This window comes from Cyprinus carpio, chromosome A1, assembly GCF_018340385.1.
Source record: "Cyprinus carpio isolate SPL01 chromosome A1, ASM1834038v1, whole genome shotgun sequence".
NCBI lineage: Eukaryota > Metazoa > Chordata > Actinopteri > Cypriniformes > Cyprinidae > Cyprinus > Cyprinus carpio.
This window is the reverse complement of record NC_056572.1, coordinates 2,210,817-2,236,194: the sequence shown is the minus strand read 5'-3', so window position 1 is coordinate 2,236,194 and position 25,378 is coordinate 2,210,817. Positions and strand designations below refer to the sequence as shown.

The 25,378-nt window shown below is 38.6% G+C and overlaps 2 protein-coding genes across 4 annotated transcripts in view; one reads left to right on the top strand and one right to left on the bottom strand.

Annotated features, from left to right (window-relative positions):
* The window catches only part of LOC109062054 (lipopolysaccharide-responsive and beige-like anchor protein), a 208,042-nt gene that overhangs the window by 131,859 nt on the left and 50,805 nt on the right, over positions 1-25,378 (top strand). For all 3 annotated transcript variants that reach the window (XM_042717055.1, XM_042717109.1, XM_042717169.1), the window contains 4 exons: positions 20,608-20,725; positions 20,915-21,017; positions 23,593-23,708; positions 24,078-24,190. In XM_042717055.1, the coding sequence (XP_042572989.1) occupies positions 20,608-20,725; positions 20,915-21,017; positions 23,593-23,708; positions 24,078-24,190 (450 nt within the window). The remainder of the gene's footprint in view (positions 1-20,607; positions 20,726-20,914; positions 21,018-23,592; positions 23,709-24,077; positions 24,191-25,378) is intronic.
* Positions 585-2,398, bottom strand: LOC109069170 (protein mab-21-like 2). The gene has a single exon (XM_019085844.2). The coding sequence runs from the start codon at positions 2,048-2,050 to the stop codon at positions 971-973; it is 1,080 nt and encodes a 359-aa protein (XP_018941389.1). The 5' UTR covers positions 2,051-2,398; the 3' UTR covers positions 585-970.

Genomic DNA, 25,378 nt, shown 5'->3' with positions numbered 1-25,378 from the left:
CTGTTTAATTCTAATAAGGTGCATTTATTTTTACAATTTATAATAAAAAAAACAAGATTTTTTTTTTTAAACGGGGGTTTCCAGATTTCTTTATTACCCTTAATTAGCTTATTATTCAATCGAGAAAAAATAATTAAAATGCAAAGTGTCTTTATTTGAACATGTTTATATTTTCTGTAATGCTGAATTGTTTTTAAATCAGTGAAATGAAGTACTGATCGGCTGTTTACATTTATTTTTTTGTGTAAATGGTCTTGGTTGTTTCATAAAAGTGCGATCCAGTATTGCTGTTATTTTTAAAATAACCCATAATTTATTTTATTGCTCGTGTCTATTTACTAAATCTACTTTTTTATTTAACAGCAACAAGCCAAGCGTATTTTCTTTTTCTAGAGTTAAACTGAATGTCCAGTCCACAAATACACACTGTCCTGATATTACTTTTAGCTATACTTTTGTTTAAATAGCGAAGACAAATCACAAAAATATATATATGCTTGATTACGTATGCATCTTACTTATGTAATGTAATCCATTTAATGTCGGGAGTTTTTAATTCAGTAATGACAAATGCCAAGTTTAAATTTCATCGTGTCATGATTTTATTACACGTTTCAGTTTTTGATCACATCATGAGAGCAATTGAACTTGGCACGCTACATTCTGTAATTCGCGATTAAAGATCTTGTGCATATATTTAAATAAATTTTTCACTTTGTGAAAAGAGTTCAAACAAACAACAAAATCATTACACTTAGTTTAAAATGTACCTTCGTTTCTCTCTCCTGCAATGTCCCGTTTGAGTCTTGGCAAAAGCAAATGCTTCGGCGTGTTTTATTTTATTTTAATCTTATTATTTTCTTGGTTTCATTACGCGGAGAGCACCGCGATCACATTCTCTCCACTTTCAGTGTTGTGATCTCAAGCGTCCGTTAACATTCACCGACATAAAATGTCTTCCTTTTGCATCTCACAGTTTATCCAAACTTTTCGCGTTGGTGAGGATTTCTCTGGCGAGTCTCCAGGTCTGTTTGGCCGCTGTCTCCAGGCCTGAGTGTGGTTTACCCTGAAACAGGTCTAGATTGGGTAAGAAGTAATGTGGGCACCGGCGGCACTGCAGACAGGAGATGAGCTGCAGCAGAATACCGTTCAGACGGTCGCCGAGGCACGACTCGTCCCAGTCGGTCTCCCGCGGGTGTTTCTCGCACTCGTACAGCAGCAGGGTCTTCATGTGGTAGTTATTGAGCGGCTGTCCCGGCAGCTCGAGGTGTCTGTCACGGAGAGTCTTTAAAACAGAGAGACATTTCTTCCTACAGCCCGACATCAGAAGCCTGTTCTCGGCCTCGGCGAACTGCAACACCCAGGCGTCGCTTTCCGCCGAGCTCTGTTTCCCCGTTAACGAGTAGCACTCTTTAGAGAGCAGGTTAAACCCCTCAGCTTTCACCTCCGCCACCCGGTTCGGCCCGGGCCACGGGATGTGAGGCATGGGCCACTGAGCGGCACTTCTAGGCCAGATGCCCGTGCACTTGAAGGCCGGGGTGATTTGCACCACGTATCTCTCCCGAATGCGCAGTTTCACTTCGCTCGTGTCCGCCACCATCTTAACCACGTCCCGGTAGCTGCATTTATCCACGGCCTGGGCCACCAGCGTCTGGAAGCGGGAGCGGATCTTCCGCGCCGACAGATAACCGGAGGCGGTGATGAACTCCACCCACAGGGACATGCTCCTCTTACGGCCGTCGCTGAGTTTGAGCACCGCGCAGCCCGGCAGAGAGCCGTCATCCACGAAGTTGAAGACTCCCATCTGGTTTAGGTAAAGCACGACCTCGAACTCGTTGGGTGCGATTACCTCCATGCCCTCATAGCGCGCGTCTATCTCGCTCAGGGAGCTGATGAAGCGGGGCTCCTGGACCTCCACCTCCTTCAGCACGTCCGACACCACCTTACACACCTCTCGTATGGTTTTGGCGATGGCAGCTTTGCGCGCCTGGCATCTTTCGTTGTAGTATTTATTGAGCTGGTAAACCAGCTTTGCTTGCGTTGCAATCATGTTGGGGCACAGATCCGGACTGTAGACCGGAGTTTCGCAGTACGCCGATGGATCCAATGCTTACCGGTGAAGCCAGAGGCACAACTCCCAGCAAAGAGAAAAAAAACAACAAAAAAAGTGAAGTGAAGTTTGCGCCCACAGCGGATAGACGTCAGGTTTGGACCAGGAAACGGATGGATGCAACGCAGTGCGACTTTAACAACTCGACTTGAAAAGGTTTTAAGGCAGTATCAGCTGCAGGATAAATCTCCGCGCGTCATGTCATCATCTCTCTCACTTGTGTTTGCACGTGAAAACTGTGCGCCAGTGTGCAGTTGTTCAGACTCAGCCGTGAGTGTTGGAATTGTTTAGTTTATGAATGGTCCTCTAGCTGGAGTGAAAAGGGGACGGGCATCGGTTCCTGGCCAATCAGCGGGCGAGCTGTCAGTGCAGTTGGCCAATCGCAGCCTCGGTGCGCTGAAGACACTCTCTCCTCACGAACATCCTGCGCTCGAGCCGCGGCGCCTTCAGGTTAGGCACTACAGACGACATTAAGAGCACACATTTAACCTATAAGCCTTTACTTAATTGAACTTACATTACAACGATTTGACATGTTGGGAGCTTGTTATTTCACTGTGTGTATATTTATCGCACGGTGAAAATATACTCATTTTTGAATGCATGTTTGTTAGGTGTGTTTTTGTTTTTTTACTTAGAACTCAATTATGGTCTTTAAAAACTGGCTGCTAATTGATTTGTATTAAACAAGAGTTTTTGCCACTGTAAGGGTATTGACCGCGCATGCTAGTGTTGTATTCGTCCACCGCAATTTCATCATATACTCAAAAAGCTGGATACTGCTTTAAATCGAACAAACATTCGCGCGCGCGCTCATGGTCGCATGGTAGTGGAGATGTAGCTTCTGTAATATTGTGATAATACCAAAAACATGCTGATCCAGATTGGTCGAACTGTTTTCTAATTCTTCAGTTGTTCGTACTTAAACTGCAACGCAATCAATGGTCTTACAGATGACAGCGATTAAAACTAGATAGAGGTTTATTTTTAATTTCTCAGCGCCTATGGTCAGTAAAATTAAGAGCGTAATGAAGCGTTTTTAGAGACTGATATGTTATTCGGTGTTATTGTAATTAGATGGCAGGGAGCTGTTATGAATTGGGGTTTAGAAACGCTCCAGTACGGGTGTATGAGCGACCTGCACGTGTGTTATTTACAGAAGATATTCAGGATTTAACTGCATGCACTTAATAGGCTATCTAAAATAAATAAATAAAAATAATAAAAAGCGAATAAAAAATTAAGTTGGGTTGACATTTTTTTACTTACAGTTAAAGCTGAATTCGTACATTTTCTTTCATTTTTCTTAAAGAAAAAAAATTTTTGCTTATTTTTATTTTTATTTATTTATTTATTAATGTCTGTGTGTGCGTGCGTAGTGTTTCTCGATTTTATTTACTCACCTTTATAGACATTAACACAATTGCTTTCCGTTCTCTCTCTGTATGCATTGCTGTCTTTAAAATAACTTTCGTAAAATGTTAACAATTTTGAAAATCTTTTTTTCTCCTCACTGGAGAATCTGAGCAGCACCTCATCGGCAGCGTAGCGTATAGGATGAATAATTTAGAGAGTAGAGATTGTTTGCGTGCTAATTGAAGTCTCTTATCAAGCCAGACTTCATGTTGTATGAGTTCAGCTCTCATCACGCTTGTCTTAACGACAGAAGCTCTGCAGATATCGCGCTGCGTGCTGTAGGATGCGTTGCGCTAAATGAGGCCATTGAGAGCATCGATCCATCGCGACTGAGTGTGTTTCACAGTCAGAGAAACGAATGTCAGGGGTTTGTGTTGTTAAGCCCATCTGAGAGCCCGCGGGGCGTTTTATCTCTCGCTTGTTTGTTAGAATCACGCTGAGCGAATGTTCTTTCGTTAAATAAACTTAACGGTGTTTTATTTAATTACACAAACATTGTTTTTACTCCTAAACCAAGTAAAACAACATCAGGAAATCACACGCCAGTGGATGATTTTAAATATTTATACAGCTATGTGATAATAATGCGTTTTACTTAATATTTCATTTTCATTTAAGTTCTAAAAATTAGACGTTTTTTGTTGGAATAAAAGAACGTCCAACAGGTATTTTCTCTGGGAATCTCCATTAATCTTATGCTTTACCTTTTTGTATATTACTTTTTTTCTGTAATGGTTAAGAAATTACGTGATTTTAAGTTAATTGTAGAATGCTACACCTTAAATGAATCGTGTGTTGCTCTAATATTGTGGATTTGTAACCTGCCCAAAAATGTGAATACTTGCTCCTTGCAATTTCAGCATTGAATATTCATGTATAATCTATGTTAAATTAAGATGAACACACCTTTAACCAGCCTTTTCTATTCTTGACCACAGCGCTAACTGGCATGAATTACACTCCTTAACAGCTTACAGAAATTCATAAAGCAGTAAAACATTACTGTTCCATAGATGCAGTGTTTTTTATTATCATTATTATTATTATTATTAATTATTATTATTAGAAATAAAAAGAAAAAAATAATTTAATTTGGTGCATCTAACCCTGGCCCAAAATTTATACACACCACATCAAACTGTTCGAGATCACTTACTCAAGTTAGTTGTTACAAGTTTTAATTAATTTGCAGGATTGCAAGAATTAAGCAAATTAACTAGTTGATATTTTAATTACTGTTATACTGGATTTAGCAAAGTTTTTATATTGTTAAGTTTAGGCCAAGTAAAATTGTAAACAGTTAATTCTAATCAGTGTTTGTCCTGTGGAAGCATTGAGTTTATTTCCATAATCTGCAAAAATATAGACGTTTGGAGATTTTTTTTTTTTTTTTTTGTATTAAACAATTTTAAATCAGAACAAGTGACAACCATCTAATTTCACATATCCATTTTTATTTTATAATATTTTATAGCATATTCAACATGACATGTTTTTCATTTGAATTAGCCTTGCTATTTGTTCTTAATATTCAATTATGTCTTAATTTAACAAAATTATATTTATTAAATGCTAACCAAATATTAACACAAATATGATTAAATTATTTTAAAAAAATCCTTTCTATATGAGTATTATTTAACTTTCATTCCTTCCTTTTAATTATTTTAATATAAAAGTATAATGCAGGCTGACATCTCAGCAAGTAACTCTTCTAACATTAAAGTGCCAAATAGTGTTCTTGAACCTAATGATACACTAAACAGAACTGAATAGAAGCGTTTAAAGAAGATCCAACAAATGCTTTTGGGCTCTTTTCTCCCCCTTTATCTCTTTTTTTGAAAACGTTCCGTATTATCTGGAGACCAAAAGAGCTTTGGTCTTCGTGAGCAGACTGAAGGAGAAGATGAGAGCGGATCAGATCTTTGATCTGATGACTCTACTCTGATCCTCTCCGCAACGCTGGACAGTGTCTGATAAGACTCTCTCTCTCTCTCCTTCTCATTCCTTGCATCTCTACATGATTTCCAGGTCATCTGACCTAGTTAAAAAAGTGCCAGATAGTGTTGGCTGATCAAAGAAAAAAGAAAAACAGTGATCCGTGTACCTTCAGGAGCACAGTCAAATCTGAAAAAAAAGAAAAAAGAAAAGACAAGCTCTTTTGGGTTTTCAACAAAGCATATTTAAACAGCAAAAATATGAAAAATGTCGAGGTGGCAGATAAGAAACGTTCATTCCTCACAGAGATGCTCTCTGTTGGAAATGCTTGATGGATTATAATCTGATTTGTCTGGGTTTGTACCCTGTTGTGTTTTACTGTATTTGTTGTTTAGTGGTATTTTTAAGTTCTTATTTCCATGTCTGGTGTATCCCTACAGATGTAATATCCTTATGCTGTAAAACGACACCCTTAGAGAATAAAAACACGAGTACAGTGTCCTCCAGCAGCAGTTTTTCCTCCGTCTCGGCTGAGGTTAGCATGTTTTGCTCTTTCATGTCAATGATAAGAGGGGCAGAATGACAATTACAGATGCTTTTAGCCTGTAGTCTTTTTCTGCGCCACAATGGAAACGTGAGAGGCAGCAGGCAAAAAAGGTGCACCGTCTTACCCACGTTTCACACACACACACACACACACACACACACACACACACACACACACACACACACACACACAGACGGCCCCAGCTGCATTTGCCCCTAGGAGACGGCCCCAAACAAGTCAACCAGTGGTACTAATTGCTTGGCAGGCCTTTCCGCATCTGCCAGGGAGATCTGGTGAAGTCATGGAGCAGATGGGTGTCTCTCTGCGTCCCTCACATTCGCCGGCTGCGTTTGATCTGTTTTAGGATTTTCCTGATCTGACACTTTTCTATGTTGTGCTCATGCTTCTCCACTGCTCTCTCAGTGTTATATTGTTATGCTGCTCTGAAACATTTTGACGTTTAGAGTTGTTAATCAGTACGGGACACCCTCCAGGCCCAATCTACACCATTTATTTTTTCCGAACAAAAGGAGTTTATCAGACAAGCTCTAAAGTAAAATAGTAGTATTCCATGATGCACGTTTTTCTAATATTGTGGATTTGTAATCTGCCTGAAACTATTTCTAGAAAATTTCTAGAATGTTCATGTAGTAAGATATTTCATCTAAGTTCAATTAATGTTAACTAACTTTTACCCTGCGTTTGTTTTTTATACTTGTATTTTGACATGGTGTCATTAAAGTGGAGTCCTGTTATCATCTTGGAAATAGCAGCTATTTTGCATTTAGAATTCAGTTTTGAAAATAAATAAATAAATAGATAAAATATTAATAATAAGTCAAAAAGAGAGCCTGCTGTGATTATATCCGGTTCATTAATCAAGCTGGAAACGGGATGCCAGATCAAGTGTATGGCACTGTGGGATTGAGTAGCCAGTACTACAGCAATACTGAAAATGTGCTTAATACACACAGAACGAAACTCCAGGAGTAGTAAGAATACAACAAACTTGTGCTACTCAGAACATAGCCATACGATGACCTCGCTATGTATTAGTACGCTCAAGCCAAATGCATGTCACTGCGCTTGAAAAATACAGGGAGTGCAGAATTATTAGGCAAGTTGTATTTTTGAGGAATAATTTTATTATTGAACAACAACCATGTTCTCAATGATTCCAAAAACTTATTAATATCAAAGCTGAATATTTTTGGAAGTAGTTTTTTTTTTTTGTTTTTTAGTTGTAGCTATTTTAGGAGGATATCTGTGTGTGCAGATGACTATTACTGTGCATAATTATTAGGCAACTTAACAAAAAACAAATATATACCCATTTCAATTATTTATTTTCAGCAGTGAAACCAATAGAAAACATCTCAACATTCACAAATACACATTTCTGACATTCAAAAAACAAAACAAAAACAAATCAGTGACCAATATAGCCACCTTTCTTTGCAAGGACACTCAAAAGCCTGCCATCCATGGATTCTGTCAGTGTTTTGATCTGTTCACCATCAACATTGTGTGCAGCAGCAACCACAGCCTCCCAGACACTGTTCAAGAGGTGTAATGTTTTCCCTCCTTGTAAATCTCACATTTCATGATGGACCACAGTTCTCTATGGGGTTCAGATCAGGTGAACAAGGAGGCCAAGTCATTAGTTTTTCTTCTTTTAGACCCTTTCTTGCCAGCCACGCTGTGGAGTACTTGGACGCGTGTGATGGAGCATTGTCCTGCATGAAAATCATGTTTTTCTTGAAGGATGCAGACTTCTTCCTGTACCACTGCTTGAAGAAGGTGTCTTCCAGAAACTGGCAGTAGGACTGGGAGTTGAGCTTGACTCCATCCTCAACCCGAAAAGGCCCCACAAGCTCATCTTTGATGATAGCAGCCCAAACCAGTACTCCACCTCCACCTTGCTGGCGTCTGAGTCGGACTGGAGCTCTCTGCCCTTTACCGATCCAGCCACGGGCCCATCCATCTGGCCCATCAAGACTCACTCTCATTTCATCAGTCCATAAAACCTTAGAAAAATCAGTCTTGAGATATTTCTTTGCCCAGTCTTGACGTTTCAGCATGCGTGTCTTGTTCCGTGGTGGTCGTTTTTCAGCCTTTCTTACCTTGGCCATGTCTCTGAGTATTGCACACCTTGTGCCTTTGGGCACTCCAGTGATGTTGCAGCTCTGAAATATGGCAAAACTGGTGGCAAGTGGCATCTTGGCAGCTGTACGCTTGACTTTTCTCAGTTCACGGGCAGTTATTTTGCGCCTTGGTTTTTCCACACGCTTCTTGCGACCCTGTTGGCTATTTTGAATGAAACGCTTGATTGTTCGATGATCACGCTTCAGAAGCTTGGCAATTTTAAGAGTGCTGCATCCCTCTGCAAGATATCTCACTATTTTTGACTTTTCGGAGCCTGTCAAGTCCTTCTTTTGACCCATTTTGCCAAAGGAAAGGAAGTTGCCTAATAATTATGCACACCTGATATAGGGTGTTGATGTCATTAAACCACACCCCTTCTCATTACTGAGATGCACATCACCTAATATGCTTAATTGGTAGTAGGCTTTCGAGCCTATACAGCTTGGAGTAAGACAACATGCATAAAGAGGATGATGTGGTCAAAATACTCATTTGCCTAATAATTCTGCACACAGTGTAGTTTTTGTTTTTAATGATAGCACAGAAACACTTTTCAAGTAACAGCATTTACAAAAAGGCATTTATTGTATTACATTTTTGTATTCAGTACTTTGTTAAAAATCTAATTTGTTATATTAGATATATATTTTTATAGATGTATTGTCAGGACAGGTCTGATCTAGATGAGTTCATGCATGTACTAAAATCCCCTTGAACCCGGTTGTTTTGATATTTAGTTTAATTGTTCGATGTACAGTAATTCCTCCATTTAAAGTGTGTTTATGCATATATTTTGACAATCCAAATACTTTTTGTGGCCACTTCCATGAGTATATTTTTTATTGTGAAATGCCAGACGATTGACTGTATTCCATATTTTATATTGTTTACTCCTTGACTTCACACACGTTTGCTTATTATAAAACATCCTCCAAGTTTCGTCCACTGCTTTTCTATGGAAGCAGTCGAGTGTCTTCTGAAGGACAAGCACCGTTCACACCTAATTGGGTAGGAGGAGAGGAGGGAAGGTGGGAGGGATGTTACGCGGGGAAAGTGTTGTTACTCTTGTCTTGCAAACATCCACTCGTCTCTCTCTCACACACACACACACACACACACACACACACACACACACACACACACACACACACACACACAGGGTCTCACGTCATCCTCATTCGCTTGCTACAGATGACCTTCAACTGCTGCTGATCAGTGGCAGGTTGTCCAAAGATTTTATTGATTTTTCAGTTAGGCATAAGTAGTTTGTGCAGAGGCAAATGGCCAACTACAGCAGCTCTGTCACTATCAATGAGCCGGAGGAGAGCAGCGTGACTGGTGCTCATATCAGCATTTACACACAGAGTCCATAAACTGATGAGTCGTACATTGAGTTAAATGATCTCTCTCTCTCTCTTTACACTTTATACTCTTCAACCACTTTGGAAATCTGGGATTCACTATCCAATTTAAACCTGGAAATAAAAGCTAAAAAACTGAAAACAAAGTTGCTGTGACATTAAAGGTGTGAGAAATATCTTAAAAGTATGGAATCCGTTTTAGCTTGAGTGTTAAAGCAAAATGTTTTGAAACTCATGCTAAGTTATTCTGCCAATATAATTTGAAATGAGGGAAAAACTATTTTAATTTGGAAAACGTCGGCTGAGGTTTAAGGACAGTCTCTGGAAAACATTAAAGATTCTGCATTATTTGAGATGAATCATTATGAAATCTACTGGCCTTAATCTCTCTCTCGGTCATTTCCCACTTTAGTGTTTTTCTCACAGTTTTCAAAAGACCGAAATCCTATTTGGATGTGTTTCTACTTTTTGTCCAGAAAAATGTAGAGCAAAGGCTAAATATGAGCTTTATAAATATTATAGTCCTTATCAATGATAATTCATATATGTAAAGGATTTGAAAATGGCACACATCAAATATAAAAGTTGTGCAAAAAATAATTAGGGGAAAAACTGCTAAAAAATTAGGTAAAAATGAATATTTCAAATTACTGGAAAAATTTAATGCACAATGCTATGGATATTGTCATGGCATGAATCAAATGTAAAAAAATATATATATATATATATTTGTTAAAAAAGATTGTCTAACACTCAAAGCATATCTGTAATAATCTGAAATGTACTGTGGCATTTCTTCAGTGCTTAAGTTGTGTCCAATTGACCAAAGTTTAAGAAAAAAATTGTACAAAGCACTAAACCTAACCCAGTGCAGATGAATGAAAAACTGAGTTTTAAAAGACAGTCCCACTCGGTTGCACTGAGGTTACTCCTGAGATGAAGTCATCTGGTATGAAGCGGGTCACTTGTCTACCGATACAGCAATGATGATTGAATGCTGAGAGCAGGGAAGAAACAGATTTGTGACAGAAGTGCCTCAAAGTCAAGGAGAGCTGCCCTCACGCTTCCAACTTGCATCCTTCATTGAATTTATAGTCTGTTTCTATTGTGGCCTTCTTTCCCCAGTGGCATTTTTATGATCTGGGCCGGACATCATTCTAAAGAAATGTTTCAGAGAGATGTATTGTGCTACTCTAGAGCTGCTGGTGAAGGTCAGGATCAGTTTCACTCTGATGTAATGACTGTGTCCTGTAGATGATGCTTTGGTCTGTGAGTTGAAAGGATATTAGTTAAGACTGAGTTAAGATGTTTTAATAGCATCTGTGACATGTTGTCGATTACCACAGAAAATAATTTTAATATTCACCCCCCCAGAAAACATGCATTTGCAGTGAAAGCCATTATGCAGTTGCTCCTTTGTGCATATCTTACAGAATATGTTTTTAATGTGGATTTAGGTTAATCTGAGAAGTAGTGGGTAATCATGGAACCTCTGACTTGAATGAAAAAATAAAAATAAAATAAAAAATAACTTAAAGGGTTAGTTCACCCAATAATGTAAATTCTGTCATTAATTACTCACCCTCATGTCATTCTAAACCCGTAAGACCTCCATTCATTTTCAGAACACAAATTAAGATATTTTTGATGAAATCCGGGAGCTTTTTTTTTTGGCTTTCTGCTTTTGCGTACATGTCTATTGTTACACACACACACACAAAAACACACCTTAAATTTACACACACACACACACACACACACACACACACACACACACACACACACACACACACACACACAAAAGCAGTTACAAAATTTTTTCAACATTGATAATAATGGGACATGTTTCTTAAGCAGCAAATCAGTATATTAGAATGATTTCTGAAGATCATGTGACACTGAAGACTGGAGTAATGATGCTGAAAATACAGCTTTGATCACAGAAATTACTTTTTTATATATATGTATATATTCCAATAGTAAAAATTTATTTCAAATTATAATATTTTTTCACAAATTACGATTTCAAAATCAAATTAATGCAGCCTTGGTGAGCATAAAATCCTACCAAAAAACAATCCTACCAACCCCAAACTTTTCAGCTGTAGCGTGTGTATTTCAAGTCAGAGTAAAATCAGTTTACTACATAAACTGCAGCATGACAAAATAGATTTCAGAACTTGTGACCAAAGACTTGACTTAGATCTGGTCTTGAAAGTCTATAGACTTGACTTGGCTCTTGACCAGAGACTTGAGACTTGATATGGAGACTTCATCAGAGACTTGTGAACCTGTCTTGATACAGGTCATGTGTTAAATCAGACTTGAAATATAGAAACACATGACCCAACCAAATGCACAGATTGACTTAGAGCACCAGCAGACTAACTGAGCACAAGTACCAGCTGATTGGGTTTACCATACAATAGGAGCCCATTATCAGTGGCCCTGTTTCAGCAGACAGAAGGTGGATTTCCTGCACCTGAGTCTAGCTGCTCCATCTTCCTCTGCTGACAGGGTGAAGGTCTGGGGCCTCCCGGTCCCCTGATTGATCTGCTCTCCATCATTTACTCAGCAGAGCAGTCACTGACACACGTCACAGCATATGCTGCTGGCCAGATGGATGAGACTCTGTATGGATGTCAGAGTGAGCGGGTTTGTCTGAGATTAGACGCACACCTTTGTCCTCTCCTGCTGCTGAACATTATTAATATTATGATTCATTTGTGCAGTCATTTTTGGTGTTTGTTACTTTCCCTAACTATGGTATACCTGTCTAGGTTTACAGGACATAAGGTTGATTACTAAGTACCATGCATTTGGTTCTCCTTTGTTGTTTTTCTGAAGATCCAGAACTCTTGAGTTCCACTCTTGCCGCCTCCTCATTCTTGGTTAATGACGCATCCAGTCTGGTTGAAATAGCCTCTCCATGGGGACCCAATAAGGCCAGCCGTCCATGACAGATTCTTTTAGGTGACAGTTCGATCAAGCATCATCTGATCCACTTTACCAGCAGTTTAAATGAGTCTGAATTACTGCGCTCCACACCAGTAGCATGGCACTGTAAAGACAAAGGGCAAATCGTCTTGTCGTAGGCTTCTTGGCTTCTCTGAGTCGTGTGGAAATTGAACTTTCTATTTTTCCACAAAGCAGTGAATGGGTTGACATGGAACAGTCAAGTTGACTCCACTTGAACCTCGTTTTTGAGCAAAATGGTGCTCAGTTTCCACTTTTAATGGCAATGTTAAATGTCAGCATGGTAGCTTATGTGACTGTGAAATCATTCCTGAAATAATACATGGCATGCCACATTGTTTATGTTCCATTTTCCCCGATATGTTTGTTTTAGTTGATTTCTTGAGTTTTCTTGTGCCTTAATCACCCTGTCAATAAAGTAAAATATTTAATCGCAATTAATTGCATGACGTATCAGAGTTAGGGATGCAAAAAGGTGGAAAATTTCCAGTAAATTTCAGAAACATTCCAGAAATTTTGTAAACTTTTCAGGATTTTTTGGAATATTCCTGGGATTTTTGGAAACTTTCCACCCCGTTGCAACCCTAATCACAGATTTTAAAAGTGCTGAATTTTCACTCTATATATACTCAATTGTCAAGATCTTCTTTGAACAGAAAAAAAAATGAGTTTTAGTAATATTTTCCAAATAAAGCCACAGTTTAGAACTCACGTGGAGATAAATTAAATGTCTGACTGTAATGTCGAAATGACAAATGTGTTAACTTGCTATTAAACAAAATTTGATGCAATCAGACCCAGAACTGTTTTCAAAATTGTCTGTGAACCCAGGAACCAGCACTGAAACCAAGTTGCTGATGTGTAGCCTCTGTGCTTAGCTTCATAACATGGTTGCAATGTATGAAAGTTCAGTAAGTGTTTCTTCAGGAGCATAAGGAGTCTTCTTTGAAGAAGTCTCACAGCAACTTATTTACAGATACTTAGGTATCATCTCTTCCAACATTAACCCCTGCCTGCATTTTTCCCTGTAATGGGCTTCCCTGTTTACCTGCTTAAAGACACAGTCATAAAAAACATAATCCAGCTTCTGTCACCTTTCAATCCCTTAAATCCCCGGAGGATTCCTCCTTTTCAGGACATGGAAAAACTAAAGTCCCCCCTTTAGGCACCCTAAAAGGGGGTTCACATATTTTACCCTCTACCCCACCTTCCTCCTCCAAATCCAATTAGGCTCTGGACAATAGAAGGATTAGAGGGACTTCACTTTTCTGCCATCCTGCCTTAGACACAGTGAGGAACGGACTGCAGTGAAAGTGGTGGGCGATGCTACGGGATCTAAACCTGGCCTGGCTGTTTCTCCTCCATATGAATGCTTTGGATTTCGGAGAAGGCCTGAACCTCAGGGAAGGCTGTCGACATGATTTTCTTCATGCTTCTCAGAGGCGTTCAGGATGTTAGTTCAAAACACTTTCCAACTCACCAATGCAGCGTTTGCGGTAGCCTCTTATGGATTCTCACAAATATTCCCAACGTGTTCCCTAACATCCCTCTACAACTAATTGGAGTCTTTTAGCAGCGCACGTCATCAGCAGCTCTTCAACACAGCCGTTCTGTTGCTTTGCTCTTCAGTACCAGCGCTTGGAGCAAACCAGCTGATTTGTGAACGTCTGCCAAATTTCACGCTTCTCTTCTTCTCACTTATGTCACCTTTATCCCGTCTTTCTTCAGTGAGCCAGCCTGCCCTCTTTTGCCCTGGGGTTAAAGTGCTTTAAATCTCTTAGGATGGAGAAAGTTTCACTTGATGTCAGTCGGAGGAGGAGGAGGAGGGATTCATTCCTTATCCTCTTGATCATATTTCTCCATCAATTCGTCAAAATATGCCATATCTACCTCTCAAATGCCTCTCAACATACTAATATGAAATTGACACATTGGCATAATTGAAGCTGTTGAACCCAATGCAACCATTTGAAGCGATTCAGCACTTCAGCCATTAAGACTCTAAAATTTTATGAGCCAAAAACACCCTCATTTGTCAATTTAAACCATTAGATGGGTGTTAACTTTCACCTTACTGTAGTCCCTACAGTGTGTTTAGTGTGTCCTTCCCATCACCCCCCACAAGCCTCTACATAAAGGCCAAATGTTTAATGAGAAAAGTGCACTAAAGGATTCACTTCTCCTCCAATTAACCCCATAGCTCTTGACATTTTTCTAAATCCACACAAGATTTCCCCTTTCTCTCTCTCTCTCTCTCTCTCTCTCTCTCTCTCTCTCTCTCTCTCAGCAAGTTAAAAGGCTAACCTGTTGGCAGACAGAGTGTTGAGGAACAAAGGAAGTTCTAATCCCTGTTGGACTATGTTCAGCCTGAATATTTAGGCATATAAATATGCACATATTTGTTAAATGCTCTGTGATTTCCTCTCGGTCTGTAGCAGCTGACTGCAGATGTTATAGTTTGTTTTGGTTCTCCCTTGAGCTGATTTACTATTGTTTCACATCAAGGACATTTTAATCGGTTAATACTGTCAGTTTGCTATTACTTTCCTTCTCTGAGTTGACTTGGGGATTTGCTGAATGTCAAAGGATAACATGGAATTTATACTCTCTTAATATTTGAGATTGCACTTTGATTTTACAATGTGTTGAAGATAACAACAGAAGCTAATCTTCTGATATATTATTATTGTTTCTGGTGAACTCTTGTGAGCAGCTGGATTTGCTTCATGCTTTGAATGAGAGATCATGTGCTTGTACAGTCCCATGATTCTCAGCTCTAATCTTAGGGGCACATTTGTGTCAAATACATTTAGTCAAATACAAGCCTGAAAACAACAGTGAGTTTATTTGTTTGCTCTTTGACACTTTTCTTGATCAGACGGGAAAAAATCTGGTCTTACTGGCTCCAGAGTAGTGGTGGAAGCTTATATCCGCTGTGAAACTCAGGCCTTTGGAATAAAAAAAGAAATATTTTGTAACGATAAAAGTTGTAATTAGCTACAAGCAAAAAGTACCTTGAAGTTCCTTAAGATAAAGTTAATTATTTTCTTAATAAAAAATAAAGTCATTTCTAATGTTGCAAACAATTTCTGTTTCAAATAAATGTTCAAAGCAACCTTAACCTCTTATCTTTGCAAAAATAATAAGCAGCACATCTGTTTTCATGTTGGCATTAATAATAAATGCACCAAATCAGCATATTAGAATAATTTCTGAAGGATCCTGTGATTTGTGCAAATACTGCAGAAAATTCAGTTTTGCCATCACAGGAATAAATAAACATTTAAAATGTATTAAAATATAATTTTTTTAAATTATAATAATATTTCACATTATTACTGTTTTTATTGTATTTTTGGTCAAATAAATGCAGCGTCGGTGAGCAGAAGAAGACTTACTGTTCTTATGAGTCAAGAACAGTCTTCAACTACATATAGACTAGACTAAAATAATCAACATTATATATAAACATTCAATCTTTCAGTTTGTCCATGCAACTTCTATAACAAGTGTTACAATTGCCCACAACCTCAAAAAAACTACTAGTGACAATTTCATCATCTTTTATTCATGTTTTAAACAACAACTTAGAGATAAAATAGTTTATTTTCGAAGGCATCATTAGACAGCATCTGTGACCGAAAATTTGGAGTATTACAGTTGCACTTGGTCTCTCATAGAATTACATTGAAGTGATTTTCTGAATATGATTGTGTTCCATGACTAATGTAGGCTTGATGATATGTGCACACACATGCTAGCTTGTTATTCACAAGACCAGATGCGTTAGAAACTCTCTCCCTCTTTAATATCTCCTCCCTTTTATTCCCATGAATTCTATCAAGTTTTCCAATATTGTGTCTCGGGTGCGCTTGGCTCTGAATGTTGATGTTGATGGATCACCCACTTCCTCCTCCTCATTAATTTCATCACCTTATCGCCCAGGCCACTTCATTTGACCAAAAGGTAATAATAAACGTCCCATCCACAATCTTTAACACACTCAGCCAGGCGGAAACACTTAATAACAGCATACAAATTGAACTTCAATCAGCTCATTTTGCTCCGCAGATGCATAGATGCATTAAACCCAGCATCTCTCGCTCGCACTCTCAGTCTCTCACATGTACACCCTACGCCATCGGATGCCAAGCTTCAAATTGAGCGTTATAATACTCGTTTATTATAAGCGAGGATGGAATTCTTCCAGTGGCAGGAGAGCCGTTTCCTTTTCCTGGCTGCGAACGCTCTTATCACCGCTCTAACACAAGTGCACACTTTGCCCAACAGAGACTGCTATTCAGAGACTCATTTATCTTTCTGAGAGAGCGCTGGATAGTTCACTCGCTCTCTGTCTCACACTTGCTATCTCTTGCTTTTTTTTTCTCTCCCGCTAACCCCCCTTCATGTCTTTTTGGCTTGGGGTGGGGGGGTATTTTCAATTAGATTTCATTCAGTTCTGTCAGAGACGGAGCACATGCTCTGGAGCGGTAGTCCCTGGTGTGTGTGTGTGTGTGTTGCGTGGAGGATGTCGTTTGCACACACAGGGTCCTTTGGCAGAGGACAGTGTGTGTGTGTGTGTGTGTGTGTGTGTGTGTGTGTGTGTGTGTGTGTGTGTGTGACAGAGAGAGAGAGATGTGTCCCTCTTCATCTCAGACTCGTTTCGCTGGCTGACAGAGACAAATGACAGCTCTCAGAAATGACTTGCTGCCTCTCCATCCTAACAGGTTGAGCGTTTTGAAATGACACACACATACGTATGCATTACTATTTCAACTTCACCCTTTTGTTGTCAGTTTGGCGTCTTCGTTGTGGCCTTTAAATGAAGCTTCTTTTTGTTTTTAGGTGACTTGGCATGAATTTAATTTAGAACAAGATTTGACCAAATGGAATAAGCATCGTTTATATCTGTAAAAAAAAAAGAAAAAGTCTTTAAAAGCAGCTTTTCGTCTTCACCATTTCATCATCGAAGAAGCTTTATTTATTCAAATTCTATGAGAAACAGCAAGTTTAGCATTTTCTCTCCCTTTTACAATGTTGTTTTTGGATTTAAATACACAAAAACTTAAAGAATCTAGGTCTGGCTCATTATTGCAGTGGTTAATATGTTTCTGGAGTGTTATGACAAATAACAAAACAAATCTTTTAACCCTTCGGGATGTGCTTCGTCTCTATAGAAGATTATTTCTAAAAATCAGTTAAGCTCTTGATAGAAATAAATGTGGTGATGTTACATAAGGTTGTCAAAACAATGCCATGATGAAAGCACATTGTAATCAAAGATTAATCTAAGGCAGTCCAATTAAATCTTAGACTGTGCAACTTTTTTTTAAAGAAACATCCACTATAACAGATTTTCAGACAGCAGTCAAGCGAACCTAGAGAATTCATCACAAGACTAGAAGCACGTGAGGTTCGAGTTACAAGATGCATCAAGATCAAATAAGATATTAGACACATAACAGACAGTCATATCCATCTACAGCATGTCAAGTTAATGCACTGCATCATTCCTGTATTCCTCGGGGTTTGAGAAGATAAAGTGTCAACTACTGAAGTAGTTCTGCTGTAGAGATGGAATAAATCGCAGGTTAAAGTTCGTCTTTTTAGTCAGCATGTTTTTTATGGTCTGAATTTCATCTCCAGATGCCCCTTTCAGAGTTTTATTTTTATTTTAAATTTTGTACATTCTCATAGTGATGCACAAATGTTTGATATATTAAATTGTTGAACTCATTTAGGTTATTTTCTATTTTTTGATTACTACTGCCATTATCTAAAACTTACTTATAATAGCACAATATTACAGCAAAAAAATTAACCTTTAAAATCACTACTTGCTATTAGATCCAAATTGTGTTTCTTTTAAACAAAATTGTATAGCTTTATAATATTGGTCATCATCTAAGATTCAAATTTCTGGGTTTGTTGCTGATTTTGGGCTCAAGGAACATTTCTGATTATTATCAATGTTGAAAACAGTTGTGCTGCTTCATATTTTTGTGGAAACAGTGATACATCATTTTATTTTCCAGGATTCTTTGATGAATAGAAAGAACAGCATTTATTTGAAACAGAAATCTTTTGTAACATTATAAATTTCTTTACACTCACCTTTGATCGATTTAATGTCTCCTTGCTTTAAAAAAAAAAAATTATATATATATATATGTATTTTTTTTTTTTTTTTTTTATTATTATTATTTTTTTTAAACACTGGTGCATCCCTACTTGGGGCTGGGCTGATTTGACTTTAGCCTCTAAACAGTGGTTTTAGCAGTCACCCATAAAACCCATGCCTAACAGTTAAGACTTTCAGAATGGCAGATAATGATCTGATAGTGAAGTGTGTGGAGGCTGGGAGCTGCTAACACACAACACAAACAGACAGAGCCTTCAGATGAAGTTCCTCGAATACACTTGGGCACGTATGGGATCTTATCTTTACGAGCCTATCCCTGATCTCTCAGCCATAATAAACTCCTTCATGCTCAAACTTCTCCATGATACCTCGGTTAGGTCATATCACATTAATGGTTTGGTTTCTTCTTTCCAATGAGGAAGTGAGTGGTGTGTGGGAGGCTGCCCGGAGCTGCTAACCAAACACAACAGACAGAGCCGTCAATGAAGTTCCTCGAATAACTCGGGCACGTATGGGATCTTATCTTTACGAGCCTATCGGTGATCTCTCAGCCATAATAAACTCCTTCATGCTCAAACTTCTCCATGATACCTCGGTTAGGTCATATCACATTAATGGTTTGGTTTCCATACCAACATCCTGACAGAGCGGAGATGAGGAAGATAAATAGGAGAGCAGGGCCGTCTCACATGCCGCTTGTCAGGGAGTTTGCGGTGGCGAACGGCACCGTTACCGGAGCGGCGGAACAGCCTTAATCCACATTTAATTGAACTCTGGAGACTTTGAAGTGAGGCTGCAGAGCAGACAGGAGCAGTGACACAGCTGCTGCCCTCTCGTTCTCTCTTCTTCGGTCCTCTCTGTCTCTCATTAATGAGTGCGTATCAGCATTAGCCTTGATACTAGAAGATCTGAATGTCTGATTAACTGAGCCGCGGGTCATTAAATCAGGTGCGGTGGTCTCTTTCTCCTCTGTGCCCTAACAACCAATCTGTAGTTAAGCTAAACTAGAAATGTGAGGAAACAGCGAGCATATAGAGGAAAAGAACCAGAGGCAGAGTCTTAAGACTCTAGTGTTTGTGACAGCATCTGTAAATGCAAAATGATGCTAAAATTGTCTTTCTCTGTTTGTCTCAAGAATATCATCATTCTGCAGGATCAGGGAAACCTTGCAAATATGAAGTGTATTGTCCTTCCTTTTCTTAAGCATATTTACAAATTTGTTTTGTTAACTATGCACCATTATATTGTTAGTTGCATTTGTTTATTTATTGGTTTATTTGTTTGTTTTATGTAAATGAATTTATAAAATATAATAAAGTATTTTATAATTTGTAAAATAACATTTTTATTCAATTGTATTTGCATTTATCATTGCATTTTTCCTCTGTTATCTGACATATATTTGATCCACATCTCTTTTAGAGATTCCAGTATCTCTTATCCAAATAAATATATTTTTAAAATAATTTTTATTAAAAGTGTATGAAAACAGTTCTGTATACAACCACTAGATATAAAAAATGGTGCATTTTTTTCAAAGTTTTTTTTCTAGCATTTTGTTTTGTGCACTTCTTGCATTTTCCAAAAAGTTGTTTTCAGCATTTTTTTTTCTTTTTCTTTTTTTACAATAAAAAATGTGATGGTTGTGCATCAGTGGCACGTGTTTCGCTCTCACACCAACTTGAAGGGCAAGTATAGATTTCCAGTTCTCTTGGTACTGATTACCTTTTAGTGAACTGTGGCCTTCCTACACCTCTTCAGTGTGTGTCTGAATGGGGCTCATTTTAGCACTTAAAGCATCTCTTTTTCATGAGGACTGATCAATAATACACATTAATCCTGCTCTGAGACCCTGGGCATGAGCTACGGGTGATAAATGAACTGAAACCTTCCCTGCTGCTTTCTCACTCATATCCCCTCAGTTTTTGCATTTCTCTTTGATCAGTGGTTTTTCTGTGTCTCTCCTGAACAGATTTTGGCCTACACAGAGGGTCTGCATGGGAAATGGCAGTTCACAGAGATCAGGGCAGTTTTCTCTCGCCGCTATCTGCTACAGAATACAGCGCTGGAGGTCTTCATGGCCAACCGAAGTAAGCTCTGATCCGCTGCTGTTCTGGAAAGTCTCAAAACGGTTCAGTTTTTGAGGAGATCATTATACTATAGAAAACATGGTGGGGGGGGGCTTTACTAATGCTGAGTCAATTTATATTTTAATTTACTTTTACTTTTAAAAATGTTAAAATAGTAAGTGCATGATAAATGTTCTTTTCTCCTTACAGCGGCAGTCATGTTCAACTTCCCAGACGCAGCCACAGTGAAAAAGGTGGTGCACTGTCTCCCCAGAGTTGGAGTCGGCACTAATTTCGGCCTTCCTCAGACCAGGCATGTTCTCTATCTCACGTGCACCATCCATTTACAGAAATAAACCCTCCTTTTCCCTCCTCTTTGAAATCTAGAATAGCTGCAGAAAGCTATCCGTTAGCATTTCCATTCATCTCAATGACACTTGTGCAGAAGTGTGTGATTTGAAGTCTGCCATAGCTCTTAGCTCTTTTGGCTACGCATTCACTTCCGTAAAACATGTTTCTGTGTGTGTGTGTGTGTGTGTGTGTGGTGTCAGGGGTGTCTGTAACGCTGCCTAATTACGTTCACACAAACACAATTCACATCATTTATTTATCTCCCCAACTGAGAAATAAATACAGGGGCGAGACTGGAAACACGGGAAACGCACACCTCTGCTGCTGCTGTAGTTCAGGCAAAGAAAAGATGATTTAGACAAGCGAAACTCCATCACAATATCCCTCTAAATCAGTGTTCTTGTTAAAAGCAACTGTTCTTTGAAATTAAGTAACTAAAATAACAATGTGGGTAACAGAATCTAGTGAATATTGATTCCACACAGGGCAGAGAGGTTTGTGTGTGACGCAACCATGCCTTTCTGCGAGCATTCGTGAGGCATTTCCTTAGCGTCGTGACTGCCTTGCCTCTGTGTTTGGAGGGGTAAAGGGCATTGGAAACTTCAGAGAGGCCTAATGACTGTAATCACGCTGGGTGACATTGATGAATTCTCTAATTTCGCTTTGTTTTAATTGCATGGAGAGTCATTTGTTTCAGTGTCCGCGTATTTGCTTGCACTGAGCATGTTCATTTAACAGGTTCCCACATTACCCACGAGGCCGTTGTGTGTCTGTGTTCATGTCTGGATTTGGATGTAGGTTATGTTCTGAGTTGCTGTCATTGAATCGGACTTGTTGTTGTCTGTGTTTGCTTCAGAGAATTTGAATATTGGCTTCTTATGGAAGTATTAACAAAATGGCTAATCATATTGTGTCTTTTTATATATATATATATATATATATATATATACACAAATGTTGTATTATATTACCGAATAAACCTACTGTGTGAGAAAACCCACACATATAAAGCTGGATATGTGACGCTAATAGGGATGTAACGATTCACTCAACTCACGATTCGATTCGATTCAGGTTTTTTTTTTTTTTTTTTGTTTTTTTTTTTTTTACAAAATGAGATTTAAGACAAATTATAAATTTAACATGTCCTTTTATTATTGCTTGGACAAAATGCTGCTCGTTTCTTTGTGAAATTTAAATATAACACTATAATTATATACTAATATAGCACTTTTGTTGGTTTTGATTGCTTCTGTTGTCCTCATTTGTAAGTTGCTTTGGATAAAAGCGTCTGCTAAATGACTAAATTTTAATATAATGTAAATGTAAATAACAAAACTAAATTGAAAATTTAAATCAAGCCCCAAATCATATAAGTACGTTAACACAAATAAAATAAATCTCTTCATATAAACGAAATAAGGCTTGTCTGTGCTCTTTCCATGCAACCACTGCATTTTCATCATGATCCAATCAAAGATGCTGCATACATGCAACATGAGCACTTTTAAATCTAAATTAGATTGTATAATTTCGAAATTTGAAGTAAAAACAGAATGGTTTGACTTCAGTTTTGTGAAACTATACGTAAAAAATATCAGCATGAAACCGAAACAGCAGACGAGCTGAATGAGACGCAGATTCACTCTCTGCCAGCAGGTGGCGCTTAAAGCGTTTCCTTGGTTACCGCTGTAAACAAAGCAGCGCTGCACTTATGAACTTTAATACGCATTATACAGAGACAAGATGAACAGAAAAAATACCATCTAAACTCTTCTAAAGACAGTAAGTTCCCCTCACACACACATTCATATAAACTCTTAATCCTAATTGAATCCCGATTTGTTTAGTATCTGAATCGTTACATATTTGAATAGATTTTCAACCGGCTCACGGTTAATTTTTACACCCGTAGACACTAACATTCAAAAGGATCAGTTTTCAATTCTCGCAGCATGTTAAAATTGTTTTGAAGTCATAACATAATATTGTGCAAGGAATTGTGAGGGAAATTCGGCGTTCTTAATCAAAACTGGCCCTGTAAATCATACTTTGTGTGAAAAGGAATAAAGGTTTTATTGCCTCTCGTGTTCATTTCAACTGGAAACTGCAGCGATTCTTATGTATAGGTACTTTTTTGAGTTTTGCAGGAATGTAGGTAGAGGCTGTTATTTCCAGTGAGACTGACACAATTACTCTGCACTATTTTGTTTGTAAGCCTGTGAATATTGAAACTGCAGGATTCAAAAATTGTGATGTTGTGAAATTGGACAGATGCTGAAACTAAAGAGCAACAGATTACTGGAACGGCTTGAGATTCTCTGTAGATCTCACTGTATTTTCATCCAATTTGCTGCAATTTACATGTGGCTTACACCAAACTCTTTTTTTCCGATTATGCAAATTTCTTAATTTACAACATATGCTGTAAACAAAAAGTGCTTCTGTTTGTAATGCCACATTAAATAGCATATTGCAAATCCATTGAACATTTCAGGTTACTGAATTTCTGAATGTGGTTTGTGTTTTTCTGACAGACGGATTTCTCTGGCCAGTCCGAAACAGCTCTACAAGGCCTCCAACGTGACCCAGCGCTGGCAAAGACGAGAGATCTCCAACTTCGAGTACCTCATGTTCCTCAACACCATCTCTGGTAAAAACTGAACGCTGAATGCACTGATGAAGCTGAATGAACTAATGTACACTTCTGCGTGACACAACAAGCCACAAGATTTCTGTCCTACTTTGTTGGTGACTTACCTTTTATTTTTTGCTTTGTTTGGTCACTCTGAAACCTCGTTGAACCAAAGCACTACGACTGGAATCTCATCACAGAGTTATTTGAACTAATACTAAAGAAGCTACGTATTTGAAAAAAACTGTTGCTCCCTGTAGTAGTTTCTGTGTTTTCTGTATGCGAGACCCCTTGTATTTATAATGAAAACGATGATGATGATGATGAAGTAAGATCATGATAATGGTAATAAAGGTGTGAGGAGTCTCGACGCTTCTTGTGTTTCAGGCCGTACGTTTAACGATCTGAACCAGTATCCTGTGTTCCCCTGGGTCATCACCAACTACGACTGCGAAGATCTCGACCTCACTCTACCCAGCAACTTCAGAGATCTGTCCAAGGTAAACACATGACCACAAACACTCACACAAACAGCCTGAGCCTCAAAGAGCTCCTGTAGTTTCAGAGACTGAAGGACATGTCTGAAGAGAAGTTTCGAAATCCAGAATACACGGGAGTATTTGTGTGAAACATGCCAGGCAGACGAGTCAGATAATGGGCCCGTGTCTCTCGTCCTCCCTCTCAACCCCTCAGAAGCCCCCTACATCCCGCCTTCACCTCCTCCTCCTCCACCATTCCCCGTTAGCCAGCCAGCCTCCCTAAGGAGCTAATTAATGAGTGTAGTAGTACTTGAGCTAAACACAGAGACAGACTTGACACAGCTCACTGCTGGGAACACCAGACCTGCCTTTGTCTCTCTCAGGCTCAGTGCAGCATTTTAAATATTTTGCATTCATATAGTGTCATAAAATTAAAAAAAAAAAAAGTTTCAAAATTCTAATTTGAAATCTTCATTTCATTTCCAGGTTTACATTTTTTTGTATCCCAGAGGGTCAGTGTGTGCTCAGGCTTTAAATACTACGTGACCCAGGTCCACAAAACCAGTCTTAAAGGGATACTCCACCCCAAAATGAAAATTTTGTCGTTAATCACTTACCCCCATGTTGTTCCAAACCCGTAAAAGATCCTTTCGTCTTCAGAACACAATTATAACTGGGTTATATGAAGCGACGGGAACACTTTTTGTAAGCGAAGAAAACAAAAATAATGACTTTATTCAACAATTCCTTTGTCAACAGTCTCCTCTGTGTCTCTCCATATCACCGTATGCTGCGTATGCTCTTCAGTGTCATTCGCGCTGCAAGGATGCGCTGTTTTCTTTCGAATCAAAGCTAAATACACGTAGAAACAGTCCATCCTTGTGGCGCGGATGATATAGAAGAGCATTAGTATTCTGATGACGACTTTCATACCTTTTCTGGACCTTGACACTGTTATTTACTTGGCAGTCTATGGGACAGTCACAGGCCTCCCGGTTTTCATCCAAAATATCTTAAATTGTGTTCTGAAGAGGAACTAATTTTTTACGGGTTTGGAACAACATGGGGTTAAGTGATTAATGACAACATTTTAATTTTGGGGTGGAGTATCTCTGGGGTATATTTGTAGCAATAGCCAAAAAAAAAAAAAAAAAAAAAAAAACATTGTATGGGTCAAAATTATCGATTTTTCTTTTTTCGCCAAAAATC

Bases quoted from the DNA above. Each gene is read 5' to 3' on its own strand.
- LOC109069170 (XM_019085844.2), bottom strand. From the start codon at position 2,050: ATGATTGCAACGCAAGCAAAGCTGGTTTACCAGCTCAATAAATACTAC.